Genomic DNA, 21,752 nt, shown 5'->3' with positions numbered 1-21,752 from the left:
AAAAAGTTAAAAAGATAAAAAGGTTGAAAACTTAGTGCATGTCCGTGAATTTAAGTACATTCATTATAATATATCTATATAAAAGCAGTTAAAAATAATTATGTAAAGTAATAAATTTGACAGAAACTCGTCAGAGTCATTACAATTCCAATTTTATTTTGGTAGTTATATTTGATATTTCATAAATAAATATATTAATTCACAAAAACCAAACTTTGTTTCCTCAATAATCTTTTACATTTAAGTTTTAGTAGGTATATTATCATTGCAGTATTTTATTTCAGAATGTGATTTTTAGTGAACATCGACTTATATCAGCGTCATATCGGCATTATATAAGCTGTGTGACATTGTGAATATTCTATACTTCTCGACTAAAGTAAAATATTGAAAAACTCTACAGCTGAAGCTTGAAATAAATCTATTTATTTTTTGATTTTCTTAATAACAATAAAACACTAGGTATATCACATTTATGTATAGGTATAGGTAATTACAAACAAATAATAATTGAGGTGCATGTTCTAATATTTCTATAGGTACCTAATTTATTAATTTCGAATGTTCCACACCCTTAATAGTCATTTACTGTGTGTAATCACAAAATCATAGAATTATTTATTTTTTTAAAGTTTGAAATAAGCCAAAGTTACATATTTATTATATACGAGTACCTAAAAAAAATCTAGATCTTGATAGAAATAATGGAAAAATCTGGATTACAAACAATGATAGCTATTATGTTACAGTATATGCGATTTCACGGTTTAATACCTATTCATTGCTGTTGATCATATTACGTTTGGGTATTCTTTTCGCAAAACGTATTTTTATTAAAATGTTCAATTTTTTTTTTAATTCATTATTACAATATTTACTAAATAATTTGTATAATCATATAATATAATTATGTATATTCCAGGTTTTTAAAGACGCTAGCAAAGCGGATTATATTCTATGCGCAAAAGTATATATAATCTTGCTATAATACCATAGGTACTCACTTGTTCATCTATGTACTTATGACATCAAAGGAATATAATATGTATATTATATTCCTATTACCTATTGTTTAATATAATATATAGTCTTATAGACGCAGTAATGAGAATATACAGGGCCTACCGCCTACCACGTTTTCCCGTTTTCTCGCATTTATAACAGTAACCGGATTAGGTATATATAAAGAGTGTCTCACCTTTTAAATATTATGATTTTGGAAAATTATAAGTTATAACTTATGTGTTAACATAAGATAAGAGAGCCACGATTTTTATAAAAATGTCATTATTTATCTACCTACATTTCGCACTCAACATACTAAAATACATACTACATTTCTTTTAATCGCATCCTAAAAAAACTGTGCTGTACCTACATAATCGTAATTTGTCATCAAAAATCTCGAACTTATAAGGAAAAATGTATTCAAAACGTTATAAGTACCTATTCCATATAATATTTTATTATTAACTATACGAGATGCGATGACGAAAACGGCGGCCGTTTCGGAAACATTTCCTCGTACACGCGGAAGTCCTATACCTCTACCTACCTATATAATACGTATAATATGTGTACGCAACCATACCACGACCAAAAAACTTGAATAAAAAAAAAAATTAGGCACAGCAGCCTTCTAGGTATGACAAATTAAATCGTTTAATTGTGAGTGAAAAGCGCCATCGTTCCCGGATACATTCCATCGGATGGAGTTAGGTATTGACACGCTGATATAATACCTTCATAGTTATTCCGTGAACAGCGTGTGATGTGTGGAGACTTTAACGTGCCGCGTAATCCGAGCGCTCACCATTGCGCAACGCGGTCATATATTTTAGTAATAATATAAGTTCCCCATGCGGCCATGCGCATCCTATGCGCATATTATTTTTTTGTTAGCAGCCTAGGTAGGTATAATATTATATCGTACGAGTATTTAAGCATAATATGTCGTTCCACCCCCGAATCATGACTACTAACTAGGTATATGGCTGCGTTTCCCAATCGTAATGACATTATATTATACTTACATTTTGATGTTTAGCCCTTATGCATCATTGATGTCTTAACAATATGTCGAGTTATCATATATTACTAAATCATGTAGAAAATAGGAATGAGTGGTTACGAACAAAATAACAGCCACGATGTTGTTCATGTATGGAAATAGCATATTTTTTAGTCTATACAAGTGATGAAATATTATTATGAGGTATGTAATGTTGTAATAATTACATTTAATATTTTAAATCTACGATAGATACCTACTTTCCAAATATAAAAAAAAAATATGTACCTATTTTAATTTCCATTTGTTTAATATATATATTATATACATATATATTTACTATATTATACTACTCATATATTATATATTTATATACCTATAATAAATATAATGCACATTATAATATTTTTCCAAAATAATGTTACTTATCTAAATGTATTAGATATACTTAGATATTAATATTAATATTATTATATTGTATATTTGTTTCTCCAAGAAGTGAATAGTATAATACAAAATAGTCTGATCTGACGGTATAAACTATAAATATTAAACATGCAGTAAAGCAATGTAGAGTAGGTGGTAAATTACCCAAATATAAAGCACCAACCCTGCAACAAATATTATAATTTAAAGTGGCAGATAAAACACAAACTAGTAACTAGTAACTAGTTATTCACTTGTACTCAAACAGTAATATAGTGTACGATACTATTTCATTTTATATTAAAAATAATATCATAATAAGTAAATTGGTTTTATTTTCAAACAGATTGTTTCGAAAGAGTGGCCATTGGAAAGCGTTTGAATAGTTCAGATGTGACAAAAACAATATCTACCACAAATATAAAACAATGTAGTAACGAATGCGAACGAATGTTGTGCAACACATATAGTTATGGGTGAGTTTAAGTGGTCAGCTTAAAATAATATCGTATCATTTTTTTTTTTTTTTTTGACCCGAAGAATTGATGACATCCCTAGTGCGTCCGCAGTTTTATTACTAATTCAATTTATTAGTCCTAGTGCGTCTTCAGTCTACACCTGTATCTACTTACAGGATAGGCTTTAAAACGTTATTTATAACTACATAATTTATAAGTTATAATGGAAAATAATGAAAAAAAAATAAACAATAAATGTAACATAAAAAATTGCAAATAACGTTTGGGCTTTTTTTTACGTATAACTTAACATTACTATGTTTTTAAATCGTGTTGTCTATAAAATTACGAATCTTATAAGTTACTAGCTGCCCGACCTTCCTCCGGAAGAAATTATTTTTTTATAATTTAATTTAAAAACATATGACAATTTTTTGGCTATACAAATAATATAATTTATTACCTACATATTGCAGTTATTGTTATTGCTAATTTCTGAAAATTTTATATCCTACATTTTGAATTCAACCACTGGTGTGGTAAATTTTATTCTTTTTATTATAGAATAGAGATAAGGTAGAAAAAATGTAACAATAAATTATTTGTTTAATGCAAGTGCAAACAAATAAATAAAAGAATAATAATAATAATTATAAATAAACAAACAAACCGGTTTCCTTCGTCTCCAAAATCAAGTTAGATTCTTATATATTTAGATAACTATGAACAATTCAAAGTTGGCAAACCTATGTTAACATTAATTTATATTTTTATATACTTTATCCCTGTTTGGTTAATAAATATTGCATTTAATAGAATATTGTAATTCAATTTTCAATAACATAATTTTTCATTTTCAATAAATGTAAGCGCGTGGTTTAGTGTACCTTCTTATTACTAAATACTTACGTGACATTAACATTATTATGCCATTTCAAGTTGTATTATTGTTATAAATATTTATTTTTTTGAATAATATCTATAATTTCATCTTTCATTCAAGCCATAATATTTAAGCAATATTTTAAACCTAGACTAACACTAATTTGTAAATTATAGCTACTTACTACAAACCCTAGGGTGATTGAAGATAACTTATCATGGATAAAAAATTCGCCTAATTTGATACATCTTACGTCCAAGTGTGGTTAACTACCTCTATATACCAAAAAAGAAAAATATCATTTAAAATAATTAAAAAAAAAAAACGTTATACAGGAAACAAACAATTATTAAAATAACGTTTAAAAATATAAAAACGATAAACGGAAAAAATCAAATAACGTTTGAAAGTACAATAACTGTTAATAGTTAAAATTATATAACTTTAAATATCCGAAAACGTGAAAACGATATACCTATTTATTTTAAATTGCGGCCCTGCCACAGGTACCTATTTAGACAAACTAATCAGCTAAAACTTAAGGCTAACACTCAGATACTGGTCCGACGATTGACTATGATAGATAAAATGTATAAAAAATAGTGCACTCACTCAAACTTTTAAAAATGGATGTATTATCTAAAATAATTTAATAAATAATAGTTGGTAACCAAATTGTTTAGGTATGAGCAAAAGTCACCGCCTTGTGTACTCTGGTTAACTCTAAATGTACTGGGATACACTCGGGCTACGTCAAAAATATGACTTTTTTTCTCGGGAACAATCGGAACATTAAATAAAGATCTATTCGGACGCACATGGGATGTTGGGAAAGTTCAATAATTATATGAAATACATTTTAGAACAATAAACGTTACCTATATGTACCTAATGTGTTGGTTTTTATCTTCCAGATTAAACAGCAGTGGAAATGGCACTTGTCTACTTGGTTTAGATCTGCCAAAATCGGGACCGTACGATGATCCGGAATACGATCTTTTCATGAAAATATTGCAATGTAGAGATAGAACAAGTGAGTAAAATAATAGTAGGTATGTATCTATATCTACATAAATCGAATTAAAAAAAAAAAAATTATCATATTACTTAATTAAGTGTTGAAAATCGCCAATGACATGGCCATTAAATAATATTATAATAATATACATTATTATGTATAGTCATTACTCATTTGAAATAAATTTTAAAATATTTTTTTATAAGTAGGTATGATAAATTTTCTGTATCTTATCTAGATAATATATCTGAACTCAACACTGAAGATAACAACACATCGCTACTTAGAATAAGTGAACAGTTGTATGTAACTAGTAACTATAACCTAATATCTGCCTGGCACTTCTGCAAGGGTCATTGTTTAAATTAAACGAACATTATGAGCGATAATTATTCGATTCCTTGATATCAGCTCAACACTTAGAGTTAGACCTAGTACCAAGTATCAGAAACTATATTTTTTATTTCGATTTTTATTTTTTTGAGTGCCTACAAGTGAATATTATTATGGTAATATGATCACAGTTTTAACATTTTCTTACGATCAAACTTAGTATGTACTTATACAATATTTATTTCATAATTTATGGAGGTAGAGTTCAATTTCAATTATAAAAGAAGAAATATGGCACGTGATTAAGTTAAATATTAATGAGCATATTATTAATAATTGATTAAACTTTTAAATATTGAAGTATAATGTGCAAAATATGTTAAAATGTATTTTACTATTTTCATATACCTACCTACCTAATAGGTACCTACTAATACCAAAAAAAAAAAACTTTGTAATGATTACAATGCCTAGTCAATAATATAAAAATATTAACAAATACCTACTTTTTTAAAAAAAATTATATTGTTTATCGATTTATGAAGTATCAACATCGAAATGTTTGGTATATGTGTATCATTAGACATCTCAATATTACAATCTCTATACCTAATAACTGATCACGTTGTAGTATCTAATTTGTCAAATACGATAATAATATTTTGCTCACGATACGAAAATGCGAAAATAATAATATTATAACACGAAACACCTATTTCCATAGGTGGCTTATATAAAAACAAAAAAGTATTATTCGACATTTCACTAACATGCGTATTTACAACTCACTGGCTGTATATTGCAAACCATATTATTGTATGAATATTTTCGACACTAGAACAATAATATGGTTCTGCTGATTACTGGCTGCTGTAATGTATGTTATATATTATACTATGTCTCATGCGAAATAACGAATTTAACGTTTTACGTAAGCGACAAGCGTGGACGTGTTATCACCCGCAGACTGCTGTCATGTGTGGGAAATGTGAACACAGCATCATTAGGCGATCGATACAGTGCTATAATATAATAATATATAATTATTGTTTGTTAGAAATATCAATACGCGTTTGAAATTATTTTGCGATAAACTGTTTATTATATTTTTACTTCATATTGTTATTACTTATTAGTTATTATGTTTTATTTTAATGTTTAAATAATATTGTGTATTAACACTTAATAACTGTGTATATAATGTTTTAAACAGCTTAACCTTCAATGCAACTAATCAACTTCACTAGAAATTCGATAAAATCATCTAGTCTTGATTACATTAGAAATAATAATCTCTATTAGTCTCGTAGTATTGATGTTTTTTGATAACAATAATAATTTTCGCTTTTCTATATTTTATAGAAATATTTAATGTGCATCAATGATACGTAGATAATTAGATTATGATTGTTCATATAGACAATTCGATCTATAAGTCAGTGAATGGTAGATTTTCAATCAATTAGTTTCAAGTGATATTTTGAATTTGGAAAAAAAACGTTTTGTTTGAAGCTTAAAACTGTAGTAAATAAAGTTACAAATTACAATACCATAGGTTCTAAAAACAATATTGTTAGGTAAGTTAGGAGTTTCAATCTTAGTTTGTATTTCATTAAAATAAAATAATTGCTGATCATAAAATATTTTTAAAGATAAAACAATAAAATCTAAAAATCTATAAAAAAAAACAACATACCTTCCGCCTAAATCTTCATTACATCGTCAACATATTTTATTATATTATTTTTAAATAGCGTGTTTCATTAAGCTCGTGGGAGGCCGCCGTCTTACCGATAAATACATTCAAAGAACTCTACCAGCTGATTCAAAAGGAGATTGTGAAATATATTGCGAATACGAAAAAGAATTTCGTTGTGAAGGATTTAACTTCAGGTTTGTATTATTATTAATAATAACTATTTTAATCCTTATTACAATTATTATTTTAAAACCTTATTAGTTAATTTTGAACATGCACTAAGATATTAAATAGACAAAACAAATCAATAATATAAACATGTACATAAGATTTGTATGTAGTTCAATTCAGTCAATAAATTATCTTTATTGAGGTACCTCTTATTATTGTTTAGCATTGATAATAACTAAATAGTTACACACAAAAATAAACACATTTTTGTAGGTTTAAACAATATACGTACAGTAGTTGAAAAGTACAGTAATACTTATATATTGTAATAAGAACAAAGAACACCATAGAAGCAAATGGTTATTGAAAAATTAACAAATTGCTTAAGATTAAAATTTTTCTTGACTTGTTTAATATATATTTATTGTAACGTTTAAAAAAAAGTCATTCAACTTGAATACTTTAAAAAAATATATAAATATCATTACAAACTAAGATCGTTATGACATCGTTAAAATAATTAAATAATAATTATACTATATAATATAATATAATATGGACATTGGACATTACTTGTATAATTTTACCACGTGTTTTTTTTTGCTATAGATACGACATGAAGTTGGACTCTTATAGCAGTTGCCAACTATCATCCGTATCTTCTGACAAGCTAGATCTGTCCCTAGACTTTCAATCGGACGTGGAATACGATTATTTCGAGAAAAATGTGAATGCTTCACCTAGCTGTCGGTACACGGAGCTGGCCAATCCGTATGGTCAGAGGCGCAAGTGGGGTGGGTCCGGAAATGAACAGGACCTATGGCAAGACCTCAGTACACAGTGGCAACAGGGCAACGAAGTGGCGTATGGTGGTGGTGACAGAGTTTTCTATGACCAGTTGAAACCAGGCGTGCAGGAACTTTTCAGTGGTGGTGGTGGAGGCGGGTCGTCACTGGTCAGACCAACCGACCTGTATATCAACGACGTCCGGTTACTGTACAATAACATACAACCGACGTTGACGGCGACAACGGTGAACCGACTTCCGGCATCGATCAACGGTTAGTATGTCATCTAAAAGGTAATATATGTATAACACACCCGCCCATTACCGTAAATAAACTTATTGCAATGCGGCATTTTGGATAGGCAATTTGAGTTCACGTCACTGATTTTGCCAGTTTATCCTATATTATATGACCACTAGCAGCTGTATTCAATAATTGGCCACTCTGTAACTTGGGCTATTATTGTGCTCGAGAAATATAATGTTTATGGTAGGTGGAGGGGGTCATTTATGTGTTTCATTATTTAATTTGATCGTTAAAGTATCACATATCACAATATTTGTGTGCAATAATACGAGTATTATAATATTATTATCAGCTGTGCGAGCTTCGGGATAGATTTGACCCATAGTAAATCCAGTTTGGATTATAAGCAGGGCTTGCATTTAAAAAAAAAAAAATCGTTTTATATTATTTACAATTAAAACGTTATACAAGTTTTGCGTTAATCATCATTTGAAATAGTGTTAGTACTATTTATTCAATTTAAAAATAATAACTAATTCGGGTAGGTAATGGCCCAGATACGGAATATAATATAATCAATACATAGATTGTTTGCATTAAATAAATTTTTCTACGAAACAAATAGATTTAAAAAAAAAATAGATTTAAAAATATTTCGTTTAGCGTTACTTTTCGTTAAGTGATATTCTATAAATTACGTTTTCCGTTATTTTTCGTTTAATGATATTCTATAAATTAAGTTTTGTTATTATCTACTTAATACTTGTACTTATTTTAGGTATTAAAGTAGATATTCTCAAATAAGATAAATCACTGATCGTTATTTTATTATATAATTTTATACTACACCACTGTCCATTTTGCTTCTTTTACATTTAAAAAATGATTTTAATAACTATAGATATTTTTTAATAATAATGTTTTAGACTACATTTGTATGGCCAAATGTATACGGCCAATTGACTGTATAGCCATCGCTATAATACATAACATATTATGTGGGGAAGACAATTAAAAATTCTTGTGACAGTTATTTTGTTTTTAGCTTATGTTATTTTCCAGTGTTGGGTACTTTTAAATTACAGTAATTCAATTACTTAAGTAATTTTTAATTGGTAATTGATTATAAAATGTTGATGTAATTTGTAATTGATAATTAATTACATAATATTTGTGTAATTAGTAATTTACGATTCCCGATAATTACTTTCTAGTATAAATTTAAAATTGAACTGTACAAATCAAAGTTTATGTTTCTATCTACTGATAAATGTAATGGTTATTAATTTGTAGCGATACTGAAAGATTATTTTATTTTGAACTTTGTACTACGTATAATATAGACGATATAGACATGTATTATTGTACTACATTAATTGTCCAAGTGCTATGTATAAATCGACAAAAATTGTAAACTGAAAATGTACTGCATTGTGGAATGCATGAAGGCGTCCAAAATCGTCTAAAATCATCCTTGATGAACTAGGTTGTAGTCTTACTTATCCAACGCCGACACGCTGGAATTCTATGTTTGACTCTCTTAATCATTTAATAAATTTAAGATGTAAATTAAATAATGTCGTTAAATGCCTCAATTTAAATATTTTGTTTAAGGAATCTGATTACGAATACTTAGTGGAATTTGTTGAAGTTTTAAAGCCAATAGCACAGGCATTAGACTATTTACAATCTGAAAAAACTGGTTTTACAGTCAACTAATACCAACTTTGATTTCTTTAAAACTTCGTCTTGAAGAATTAAAAAATCAAAAGTTACGCTATTTATTTAATGTGATTTCTTCTTTATGTAATAAATTGCACGATAGATTTAAAAATTATTTTAATTTATCACACGAAGCTGATGATGCTATTTTGGCTACGTGTTTTCATCCAGTATTTAAAATGCGATGGATTCCGAAAGGTCTAACTGAAGCTGATAAATAAAGAATACAGTTGCTATGTATAAATGCTGCTAAACAAATAAATATACCTAATAATTAAATTTCTACTTCCGATATATCCGACGACGAGGGCAGTTTTTTAATATGCATGTCACCAAACCGTAGTAACGCTTTAACAGATTCCACAACAAGTATTGAATTACAGATATTGCAATTTTAACATGTTTAAACAATTATCCTGTTGTTAAACAATTATTTATTAATTATAATACTAATATTTGTTCGTCAGCACCGGTAGAGAGATTGTTTTCATTTGCTGGTTTTATAATGGCACCTAATCGTTCCCGGTTGTCTGACGAACAATTCTAAAAACTTGTATTTTTAAAAGGTAATCAAAATTACGGGATTATCTAATTTTTCTATGTACCTATATTTTTCTAATGTTTTTTTGTTTTTTGGATTTAATTTATACCCTTTTTATATAATAATATTAATAACTGTAAGTAATTAAATTATATAATTTGTAATTTGTGATTAAATATTCTACAATCATGTAATTAGTAATTTGTAATTAATTACTTTTTTTTTGATAATTTGCCCATCCATATTATTTTCGCTTGTCGATAAAGTCATGTGTTATTTTTGAATATTAATTTAAATAGTATAATAACGTATTGATTGTATGTAAAATGTAAATCATTTTCCGCAGAGTGTTTCATCAAAGCTAGAACGGGACACCATTTGCAGCAAGAAAACATTATAAAATCAACCAATGCTCCGTCTCTTTACGGCTGTGAGACCATGTGTGCTAATGAACAGACATTCACTTGCAATATATTCAGTTACAGGTGAGGTACAAAATGAATCAACGGACATTTTAAACAATAAGAATGATCGTTTATTTCCCCAATAGATATAGTTTTACGTCCTCTATGGACAATTGTCATTTGGGCGATAAAATGCTCAGACAATTGGACATTTTCCAAGATTTAGTCCCGGACAGGGATTGCGACGTATTTGCACGAAACGAACTCAGTCAGCCAGGATGTCAACCTGCGAAAAATTGGGACACTGGTGAGGATAAGTCACAGATTTTTATTATTCTGCATGTCAATATCGTAAAAACAACCAAAATATTAAAATCAATCCCATAATAAAATTCACATATTATTTTTACGTTACATCTTTTTAATTGGTAAAGGTATAGATGCGAAATATATAAATTGTATTATTTTTTATCGGTTAATAATAAATAATTTAAAGAGTCCATTTTTATTTAAGTCTATGTTTTTTTCATATTAACTTTTAAGTAACAAGAGAAAAATGTAATGGCAGAAACTATCCATAGTCAATAAATTAAGCACAACAATAAACTAAAATGTAGTCACTTTAAGTTGATATCATTATTAATTCATTTTACTTTGGGAATTTCTATGAATGTTTATGTTTTGTATTATAATTTATAATAAATTATAAATAATATTTTTTTACATTGTTGTCGGTTTATTTAGAGCGTCATTAATGGAGCATAGGGTGAAATTTTATTAATGGCATATTAATTATGGAGGGAGATCATGGAAATAGTGAAAAATCAGTGGTTGTAAAGTTAGACGCGTAGTTTAAAAGACATAAATTAGTATTCATACACCAAAAAATATACTAATTTATTTTTATTATTTAAAATTATTTAGGTACTTCATATTTTATACAATATATTACACACATATATAAAATTATATTATATATATATTACCCAATTAACATAAAAAATTTAAAATCATAACTAAATTCTTTTTTTCAAAACAGTCCTAATTTTGTCAAAATAAGAACGAAAATATTTTGTTCAATGTTTGACGGTAGTCAATTCATATTAAAATATGGACTCAATTAGCATTATATTTTAAATTGTACTGGCCTCAATCACTAATTAGTTAGTATCTTGAAAAGCCACTGACTTGATTCGATCTAAAAGGTTTTATTGGGACTCAGTTCATATATAAAAATATAAAACTGAAAAACGGAACAGAATTTGTTTGTACCAGGATGTATAAGTCTAAACGCAGCCCTGGGTTTAATTATTATACCTAATATTTGAATCAATATTTACAAATGTTATATTTATTTTTAAACTATTTAAAATAATCATAGAAATAGATCATAGTATGGCTAGTTTCTATTTCATTAAAGTACTATGTTATCGTCGTGAGGCTTGCAGTAGAGTAAGAATAGTGGTTCCTAATTTAATATCAATTCAAAAAAACAAATTAAAAATACGTATACCAATTATAAATAAATTTTGAAATATGCTTTACTTTAACACTGTAACTATAAAGCTATTATGATATTTTTCCGCGTATTTTGTCGATATTACGGTTATTGAGATACTTTCAGCATATGATTCTGGGTCTTGTGACATAGCCGTTTCAGGTGCCATGTACACATAAATTAAACTATAAATATTTATTATTTACATATGAATTTTAGATTGTTTTGAAAGAATCCGGAGTGGTTTGACGTTGGAAGTGTCCATAGTGAAATTTTCGGTGCAGACGGAGAATTTGCACGAGTGTGAACTTATCTGCCTCCACGTAAAACACTTTACTTGTCGGGTATTCAGCTTTCGGTATGTATATGCTACGATTTGACAACACTTACCTATAATAACGTGCTCTGTTCATCACATACATATTAATATATTGTAAATTGTAACCGTGTGACCAACTTATGAGGTATATCGTGTAATCCATGTGTGTCTCACAGACGTGGGCCGCCCGTCATCGGTAAATGGTCAGACAACTGTTACCTGACTGATTACCCGGTACTCGACATGGATCCGGTTAAACACTTCGTTGAAGATTCCGGTTGCGATGTCTACAATCGTGGTAGCTATGGTCGCGGGTGTGAACTGGATAAGGTCCTGCCGCAATCTGGGTGGCCATTGGTCCCGGGACAGGACCTGACGCCTACCGTGCTCACCACGTATCGGCCTCAGTACGGTGTGCCTCCTCCACTGACGCCGTCTTTGTATGGACCAAAGTACGGTCCACCATCGTCACCACCACTACAATTTTTCCCCATAGTACCATCTGAGTCACCACCACTAACACCATCGCCATCACCATCACCACCACAACCACCGCAATACTACCCCGTCGGTCCTCAATCATCACCATCACCACCACCTCAATACTACCCCGTCGGTCCTCACTCATCACCATCACCACCACCGCAGTACTTCCCACCCCCACCACCGTCAACTCTATCACCACCATCCGGATATTACCCCGTCACGCCTACTGTCTTTAACACACCCACTAGACCTACGGGTTCTTACGTGCCATCCATGCCTCCTACCACATTCTTTCAGATACCAGGAGAATACACTCCTGTGTCTGTCATGCCAACAAACAGGTTGCCTGGAGTTCCAGGAGGTGTGTACAATGATTTGTTCAATCCATATGGGCAGAACCCCACCATAGTACCGACAATCTACGGGACGGCAAAAAAGCGTAAGACAGACGTTTTATTAAACTAATACATTAATTATATAAATAGGAAATAATAGTTGCCCAAGTTTACATTAAACTCAAAAAAAAGGAAAAACGTGTTTTATAAATTCTGATTCTAATCCTCCGAATTCTCGGATGTAATAATATAACCATTCGCGTATTGTTTTTCTTCGGTTTCAGTGTGTTACATAAATTTTGGAAATACTGCCAGACTATTGCCGTCAGCCATAAAAAAGTCTATGACCGTCGAATCAGAATACCAGTGCAAAATGGAGTGCAATAAGGCCAGGGAAAGCCAATACTTTCGGTGTTCTACACTCAGCTACTTGTAGGTACAGATTTTCTTAGTCTTAACACCAAATGGTGAATATACTATATTATTATAATATAATAATGGTGCATGTGCATTATTTTATCACGTAACATTTAGTGTTTCACGTTATTGTGTTGTTGTGTAGTGGAGGTTATTGCGAGTTGAGTGACATCGAGATGAGAGATTTGAAACCAAACCAACATTTCAGTCTAGACCAACAGTTCTTATTGTACACGTGGGACTTTAGCGAAGTCCATTGTTTCAGTTCACCCGTACCCAAATACCCTCCGACCAATGGCTGTGAGAAACAAACATCCTTCCATATCTTTGAACTTTTAAATAAAATTTATTTTTAATTCCATAAATAGTTTCAGGTGGATTGGAATGGACATGGATGAGATTCACTGTCAACGGACAACCATGCAGACCCGGTTCGTACTGTACGGAAAACGTCAACATGGGTATCTGGTCTTGTCCGGTTGATCAAGGCGATTGGGATTACTGTTGTCGGCCTGATCATAAATGTGGTTATTCCGAAGGGGTCAGTTATCCCTGGTAAGTTAATAGACTCCAGATTGAAGAACATAATATTTAAGAAATATTATAAAAATAATCACAACAAGAGTAACATTTAATTAAGTGGAGCGATGGATTTTAACATACTTTTTCTCCCATGCACATAGGTGTCACGTGGGAAAATCCACAGATCAGTGGCGACCGTGTAGCGATAAGTATTTCCCTTCAACGGACGGACCACCACAAACTTGGCCGATGACGTACATCCATCACATGGGTCCACCGGTCGCCCAGAACCCTTCTAGCCCTCTACCACCCCATGGTGACAACAGCAACAGCGGAAACAACAACACCACGCAGACAGAAGTAAAACACGAACAGTCGCTGGTCGATCAATTTCTGTCAATATTCACGTCCTCATCGACGGACGTCAGCAGCAGTGTGGTCTCGTCAACCGAACCTGTCGCCGAGGCCGCCACTGCTTCGTCAAAGACCGTCAAACCTGACCCCGACCTGCTACCCGGTTTTCGGGTGGTAGACGTAACCGACAAACCCCATTCGACTAGCAGGCTGTACTCGTATCACGGGACCAATTACAACAGCAATCGTCTCCGGAATTATTTTGCAAGAAAAAGACCAGTAGTCTACACTTAACGCCCGCTTGGTGATGGTGAATGTATACTTTATAGAGGCCACCTGATATCATGGAGCCTTATGAAAAGATCATCAAGTCACATCAAATTGTATATAATTTATACCTAGTATTAACGCGTTAAATGTTATCACATTTATTACATTTCTGAGAAACGGATTGGCCATATGAGTAGCCTCCATACGCGCAACGGACCCGATTCACGATATTGGACGATAGTAATTATTAATATAATTCATTCTCTACATGACAACAATCCCTCGTTTTCGTAAACTCACCTTTATATAACGCTCTTTAAGGCTTACAACTCGTAGGAGTAATACGTGAACGGGTGCTTAAAGAATTCCAGAGCTTGGAACATGAATGAATCCAAAAAGAACAATCATGGCAGGCAATAACCTAATAGCATTTTTTTGAAAAACTAATTACCTACATTTTATTTTAATGTTTATATTGGAATTATTTTTTCGAATTTTAATATGTATTTTAGTTTAATTTTAATCTAGTTTATAACTATCAATTTTTAAATGTATGTTTTTATTCCTCAACTGAAGCAAAATACTTAAAAAAAAAAAAATTGATTTGTAAATAAGGCTGTTGATTGTGATTCCTATCCAGTTTTTAAAACTTCATGTATATATATATATTTATATGTTTCCGTTATAGTATGAAATCCATTATTTTATAATTAAAATGTACTGCTTTAGTCAAAGTATTTACATTAAAATTAAACTAATACTAAAATTGAGAGTAGTTAAAGAATATACTGAATATATAAAAATAGTTATTATTTTTATATTAAAAAATATTGATTGCATTCTGAAATAATGATATATTTTATATATATAGTTATATATTAACTATATTGTTATAGTTAAAATATTTTTTGCATACGTTTAGAACCAAAATGGAAATCTGGACAAAAAATTAAAAACTGTACGATTTCAGGAATTTCAATATTTTATTAAATATATGAAAATATAAACAATAAAAAAATATGTATAATAAAAAATTATTAATTACCCATCTATTATGTATTTACATTGTACATTGAAGAATTTAATCGTCATACCTTTTATTAATGACGAAAATTACACAAAATAGTTCACACGCTTTATAAATCTAATTTAATTTTAACTACTTACAATTTAAACAGTATAATTGAACAGCCTCAGAGGTAATTTACAAAATATTTAAATAAATTATAAATTATATGGTTTATTTCCTTAAATTATTTAGTGTATGACGTACTAGACATTTCATGAAATACCTATCACCATTTCATAGATTAACACTAATATGTATAACAAGCTAAATAACTCAGCGTTTCCCAGGAAAAAAATTAGATTTATTAACTCTTTTTGGGTGTAATTCATCTTTAGAAACAAAATAATAATGCACTGGCCAAAGTGCATATAAAAATATAATTTTCTATACATTTTTTTTTCATTTTTACTCATTTTTTTTACTGTAGGGTTTGAATTTTGAAAATCTTTCTTAATGGGTGTCTACATCACAAAATAAAACTACTGTCCAAATTTCATATTCATAGCTTCTGTGGTTCCGGCTGGCCACTAGGTGATTTTTTAAAATTTAAATTAATAATTTAATAATAATACTGTCCAAATGTGATACTTATAGCTTCAGTGGTTCCGGCTAGGCTAAGCGATTCACTCAGGACAAGTCATTTTATATATGTAGATATAAATCTGTTCTTATACAATTATTGTGTTAGCTACCAATTTTGATTCTCACTTGCACACACTAAAAACGAAGGTATTCAAACACGTTTTCCCGGCTTTGGTTTTATTTTTATGTGAAAATGGGGAATTAAAGATATTTAAAGGCGGTATAATTAGTCATTTAGTCATGACTTGAGAGAATCGAAAAGCAAGTATACTTGTTAAAAGTTCAATATGACTAATGTAAAACTTGTACGAGTATAAATAATCAAAATACTAAAGTAGAGTAAAAATTCTGATCAATACAATTAATACAACAATATTTAATCAAAAAAGACGGGTTGCACTCCGGGGGAGTTCCGGCAGAAGTGAAAACTTGAATATTAATGTCGTACATTTTTGATAATTTGGAATAGTTAGGGAATAATGTTCCATGAGTTATTGCTTTAATTATCATTATAAAAGCACTATCATTTATGTGGTAAAATACAACATTAATTTATTGCGCTAACGTACACAAACATATAAATTTATATTACATTAAAAACTTAACACTTCGGCATTATTACAATTATTTTACATTAAAAAGTTTATCTCTTAGAAAAATCAACTTCCATCCATAATTTCAATGACTCTTTCACCATCATCATTACTAGAACCATCATCCCCAATCTCTAAAACTGATACGATAGGTTTATGGTAGCTGAAGTAAGAAACAAACAATTTTGATTCGAACCTATTTAAAAGTCTAATGAAGACCGCATCAATAGTACTTTTGTATTTCGTTGTGCTAAGATTGCGACCATTTAAAATCGTTAAACCAAATTCATAATTTAAAAATTCAATTAATAGTTGATTTTTACCGTCTGCAAAGTTTATGTTGAAATCTTCACTTAAAATCTTGATGATTACTTTAGGTCTTAAAGTAACAGTAAAAGTTTAAGAAAAAAATATAAACAAAATAGTACACAACATTTTAAAATTAAAAACCCACTGTGTCCACGTATAATAATTTAATACACATTGAAGACGGCACGACACTTAGATAATAATATGATATACATTAAAAAAAAAAAAAAAAATGTATTATAATAATTATGAATAAGTAAAGGGTATTATACAATTTGGAAATAAGTATTTGTGTACACAGATCCTTAAAAAGTAACACGAGTTAAAATCCCTTCATATTGTTTCATTATGCTTCTCACAACCTCCAAACTCTTGTACAAATATTACGATAATTTACCTGTTCGGTGTTCTTATAGCTTACATAGGTACATCTAAACATCTACCACACAACCAGAAATACATTACTGTACAAAATTAGAATTACGTTTTCTGTAATATGATTTGTTAATACAATTCATATATTATTAAATATACCTATACATACATACATTATTTATTCAATGCATACAATTATTCAATACAATAACATTTAGTTGAATACAATATCATAAGCTCAAGAAAACTTTCGTGCGAAGTCCGAACTAGGTAGTTCATTTTAAAATTACACAGGACCTATTAGTGATTATTGATTATCGTACTTTTGATGTTCCAAAAAATAGATACAATTTTTAAATTTTTATATTAGATTCAATTACCTATACCTAGGTGGCTAGGAATATTGTATATAATATATTTGTCACAGACAACTACGAATAAATATAATCCATGGTTTATTTTAAGTTTTTTGTTCATTAATTTAATTTAAATGAGAGATATATAAACAATCGACCGAAAAGAGATCATAATATCAATAGGTATAGTAACTTATTTCAAATTTCAAATCAATAATCTACCAATTTACTTTAATATTATAATTGCAAATTTACCAATCTATAAGTGATATCCAGAGTTATAACGAAAATTCTAAGTTATAACTTTTAAATATTTTACGTGTCGTCAAAAAACAAAATAACAAATCTATGTGTATCTTCGTGATGTTGAATAAATATAGTAACTTACCTATTAGTTATTATACTATCATAACATTTTTGGTTCATACATATTTTCCTCATGGCATAGTTATGCTTTTACTCGAATAGTTGTGCTTATGAACATTATCAGTATTGTAAATTATATTATTATATATTTATAAAATAGAGTATTTACCATTCGGATACCATACTATTTACTTAGTAATTAAATAATTTAAAGTAATGTATTTTATTAAGTTAAGTGTTTCAGAATTGTATACGATTAAGTCTCTTGTATTCGATTACTGAAATCTGAATAAATCATACTTAGTAGGTAATTTGTAACTTGTTGTATCTAGTACCTACAATGATCAATAGCAATGTTCATAAGTCATAAGTGTACATTAAAGTGTTTAGCATAAGAAAAATTAAGTGAAAATGTATAAATATAGTTATAATGGTACGTACTGTACGTCTGTACATATTTTTAATCGAAAATGTTCAGTAGGTATTCGTAAAATAAATTGATTTACCGTAGGGCACATATTTTAGCAATGCATATTGAATATATTTTATGCAATTAATATAACTATGTTACCTATATTAGCATTTTTAGTATTATATTACAAATACTTTTTAAAATTTATTTTATAATACTACTCGCTGAATTATCCGGTATTACCAGGGAAAAAATGTGGTTGTTCAACTATTTTTAGGTGTAAGACGCTGTAGAAGCAAATGTCTTTTTAAGTGTAAAATATATTTTAATAAATAGCCATCCTGACCGTCGTTGACCGAGATATTCGCTTGTGATTATGAGAGTAGACCACGCGTGGTTTGTACGTTGGATTAATACAATCAAGTAATACAAAATCCTAACCTAATCTTATTGTACATATATCGAATGAATAATAAAAGTCAAACATTCGCGTGTTGAGACGGCACGGTCACAACGGACCGGCGTCCTAAATAATAACAAGTTTTTATAATTGATATCACGTCTTGTTCTATATTTTGTATAATGTTTAGATTTTATACAATGAGGGGCAGCGAGGATCACGGGTGTGACGGCCGGCCTGATCGGCGGACAGTCGCTGTGAGAGCTCGGAACGACCGGCGATGGCCAAGTCCTATGTACAGTATCGGGGAATATTTGGTGGTCCCGACGTTGACAGTCGTCGGTATGGATGGAGTCAATATATCACTGCGCGTGACTCAAAAGAAGCGGCTACAGTGATTATCGTACCCGGGTTTTTGACACAACTTAATAAAGTGGCCAGAGGGGGGGGGGGGCGAGATGATATAATAAGTATGTAAATGGCTGTTGGTCTCGGCGTTGATGGCGTCGTCGGCGGCGTGTGTGCTGACCGCGGGCGGGGCGCTACGCCGGTCACTGCTGGCTACTTTTCGGGCGTGTGGTCGTTCGTGGCTTACGCTCTGGATTCGTCACGGCGCACGGAAGAAGTCGGATCCTTGAAGTTGGCCACTGCGGTGGTTGTCGTCGGTAAGTGATCGTAGCTCGATTTATAAGCTCTAGCCGCTACTTGTGGTCGTCTTCGTCGTCGGTACGATGGTGCCGGTTGGATCACGGCGGACACTTGATGTCGGGCCGTGTTGGTTGTCGTCGTTGAGCGGCGTCGGTATTCACAGCTATGATTTATAGTTCCTTCTGGTTTCTTGTTTGATGAAGGTAGGAAGGTTGATGGAATACTGATAGTCGTTCAAGAAAGTGCCCGGTATATATAGTGCTTGCCGTGCCGACTATTAAACCGTATTCTGCCGCCGCGGGCGGCTGTGTTTGCGTTCGGTATGACAAGTGGCTTTACTTGCTCAGTTTTAGGATTACGTGTGTGGGGATGATGTTTTTGGACTCGTGAGAGTCTCTTCTATATGTAGCCCACGGTCTTAAGTGTGTGGGACAACTTAGGGCCCTATAATGTGGGTGTGAAGTTGTCCCGGTCGTGTGTGTGGCTTTTACTGGTCTCTGATTGGTGGTCCTGAAAAGGACCGTTTTATAATGCGTGATCGGTGTACCGTTACAGTGTGTATAAATAAAGAAAATAGTTAAAAAAGTAAAAATAAGAAACAAAACAATGCAATAACAATGCAAACAATTGGTCCACTAAATCCGTTATTCGAACTTGAGACATTCTGTACCCAGTCTTGGGTAAAATACTTTTGAAAAATATTTGGAATACTATAAAAGTATTCTTAATACTTAAAAATATTTTTGATAAATATATGAAACGATACCTGTTATAATTTTGATATTGTGTGATATCAATAGATATAATTTATTCCAAATGTCCAACTCATAAAATATAAATTTTGTATTTTTGTTTTAAATCAAATGCAAGGGAAAAACATGCAAATCAAATAATTTAATTTTCATACTATAAAAGTATTCAGAATGCATCACAAAAGACTTTTGGAAATAGTATTCTAAAATTATTAGGAATACTTAAAAAGTATTCGGAATACTATATTTGGAATACTACCCAAGACTGAAAATACATAGAAGTGTCACTTTACAAATAGGCTTATTGTTTTAAAAATTATGATAATTTTTAAAACCAATAGCAATAGTAAACAAATTTTCATCGTAAGTAAATCTCAAAATACCTGTTGGAGCACCTCCCCGGGTTGGACCTCTAATTTAACCTTTTCCCGAGAGGTCTTTTCCCTTTAACCTATCTACTTCCCAGAGATCTAATCTATATCTGTACCAAATTTCATCGCAATTGGATGATCGCTTTAGGAATGCATAAAGGACACACACCCACAAACATTAATTTTTATATATCTATGCATAGATATAATGAAACAAAATCATTATTTTAAATACAATTTAGTATTTAACATAAACATAGGGAAAAGAAATAAAAAAAAATAACCAAAAAATCAAACGATAAATTATTATAATTTATGTTATATTATATTCACTTTGCCTACCAGCTAAAGCATTTAAGCTGGTTTTCCATTATGAAAAACACCTGTTGATCAATATCAACTGCTACCGATTCAAACAAAAACTACAAACTGTAAAGGTATACTAAAATACAGTATAAAAATGTAATTAGATTCATGTTCAATTCGACTTCAAAAATCAAGGATAATTATCTGTACGGATTTACTTATATAACTTACTCACATATTGCGAATATTATGTTCGATCAATTGTAATTTATTGTATGATTAAGGTATGACACAATAATTTAATATAATCTT

The 21,752-nt window shown here is 30.4% G+C and overlaps 1 protein-coding gene across 1 annotated transcript in view; it reads left to right on the top strand.

The window, feature by feature from the left end:
- LOC100162528 overlaps positions 1 to 15,366 on the top strand; it is a 19,879-nt gene extending 4,513 nt beyond the window's left edge. Inside the window, exons 2-13 of the mRNA XM_016804485.2 lie at positions 2,784 to 2,913; positions 4,693 to 4,811; positions 6,884 to 7,022; positions 7,609 to 8,060; positions 10,643 to 10,781; positions 10,847 to 11,007; positions 12,418 to 12,556; positions 12,694 to 13,442; positions 13,623 to 13,770; positions 13,901 to 14,055; positions 14,124 to 14,310; positions 14,439 to 15,366. Coding sequence (XP_016659974.1) covers positions 2,784 to 2,913; positions 4,693 to 4,811; positions 6,884 to 7,022; positions 7,609 to 8,060; positions 10,643 to 10,781; positions 10,847 to 11,007; positions 12,418 to 12,556; positions 12,694 to 13,442; positions 13,623 to 13,770; positions 13,901 to 14,055; positions 14,124 to 14,310; positions 14,439 to 14,925 — 3,005 coding nt within the window. The 3' untranslated portion in view covers positions 14,926 to 15,366. The remainder of the gene's footprint in view (positions 1 to 2,783; positions 2,914 to 4,692; positions 4,812 to 6,883; positions 7,023 to 7,608; positions 8,061 to 10,642; positions 10,782 to 10,846; positions 11,008 to 12,417; positions 12,557 to 12,693; positions 13,443 to 13,622; positions 13,771 to 13,900; positions 14,056 to 14,123; positions 14,311 to 14,438) is intronic.
- Positions 15,367 to 21,752: the final 6,386 nt, after the last annotated feature.

Source organism: Acyrthosiphon pisum, chromosome X, assembly GCF_005508785.2.
Source record: "Acyrthosiphon pisum isolate AL4f chromosome X, pea_aphid_22Mar2018_4r6ur, whole genome shotgun sequence".
Classification (NCBI taxonomy): Eukaryota; Metazoa; Arthropoda; class Insecta; order Hemiptera; family Aphididae; genus Acyrthosiphon; species Acyrthosiphon pisum.
Note: the sequence above shows the minus strand (reverse complement) of the source record. Positions and strands in the feature narration are given on the sequence as shown.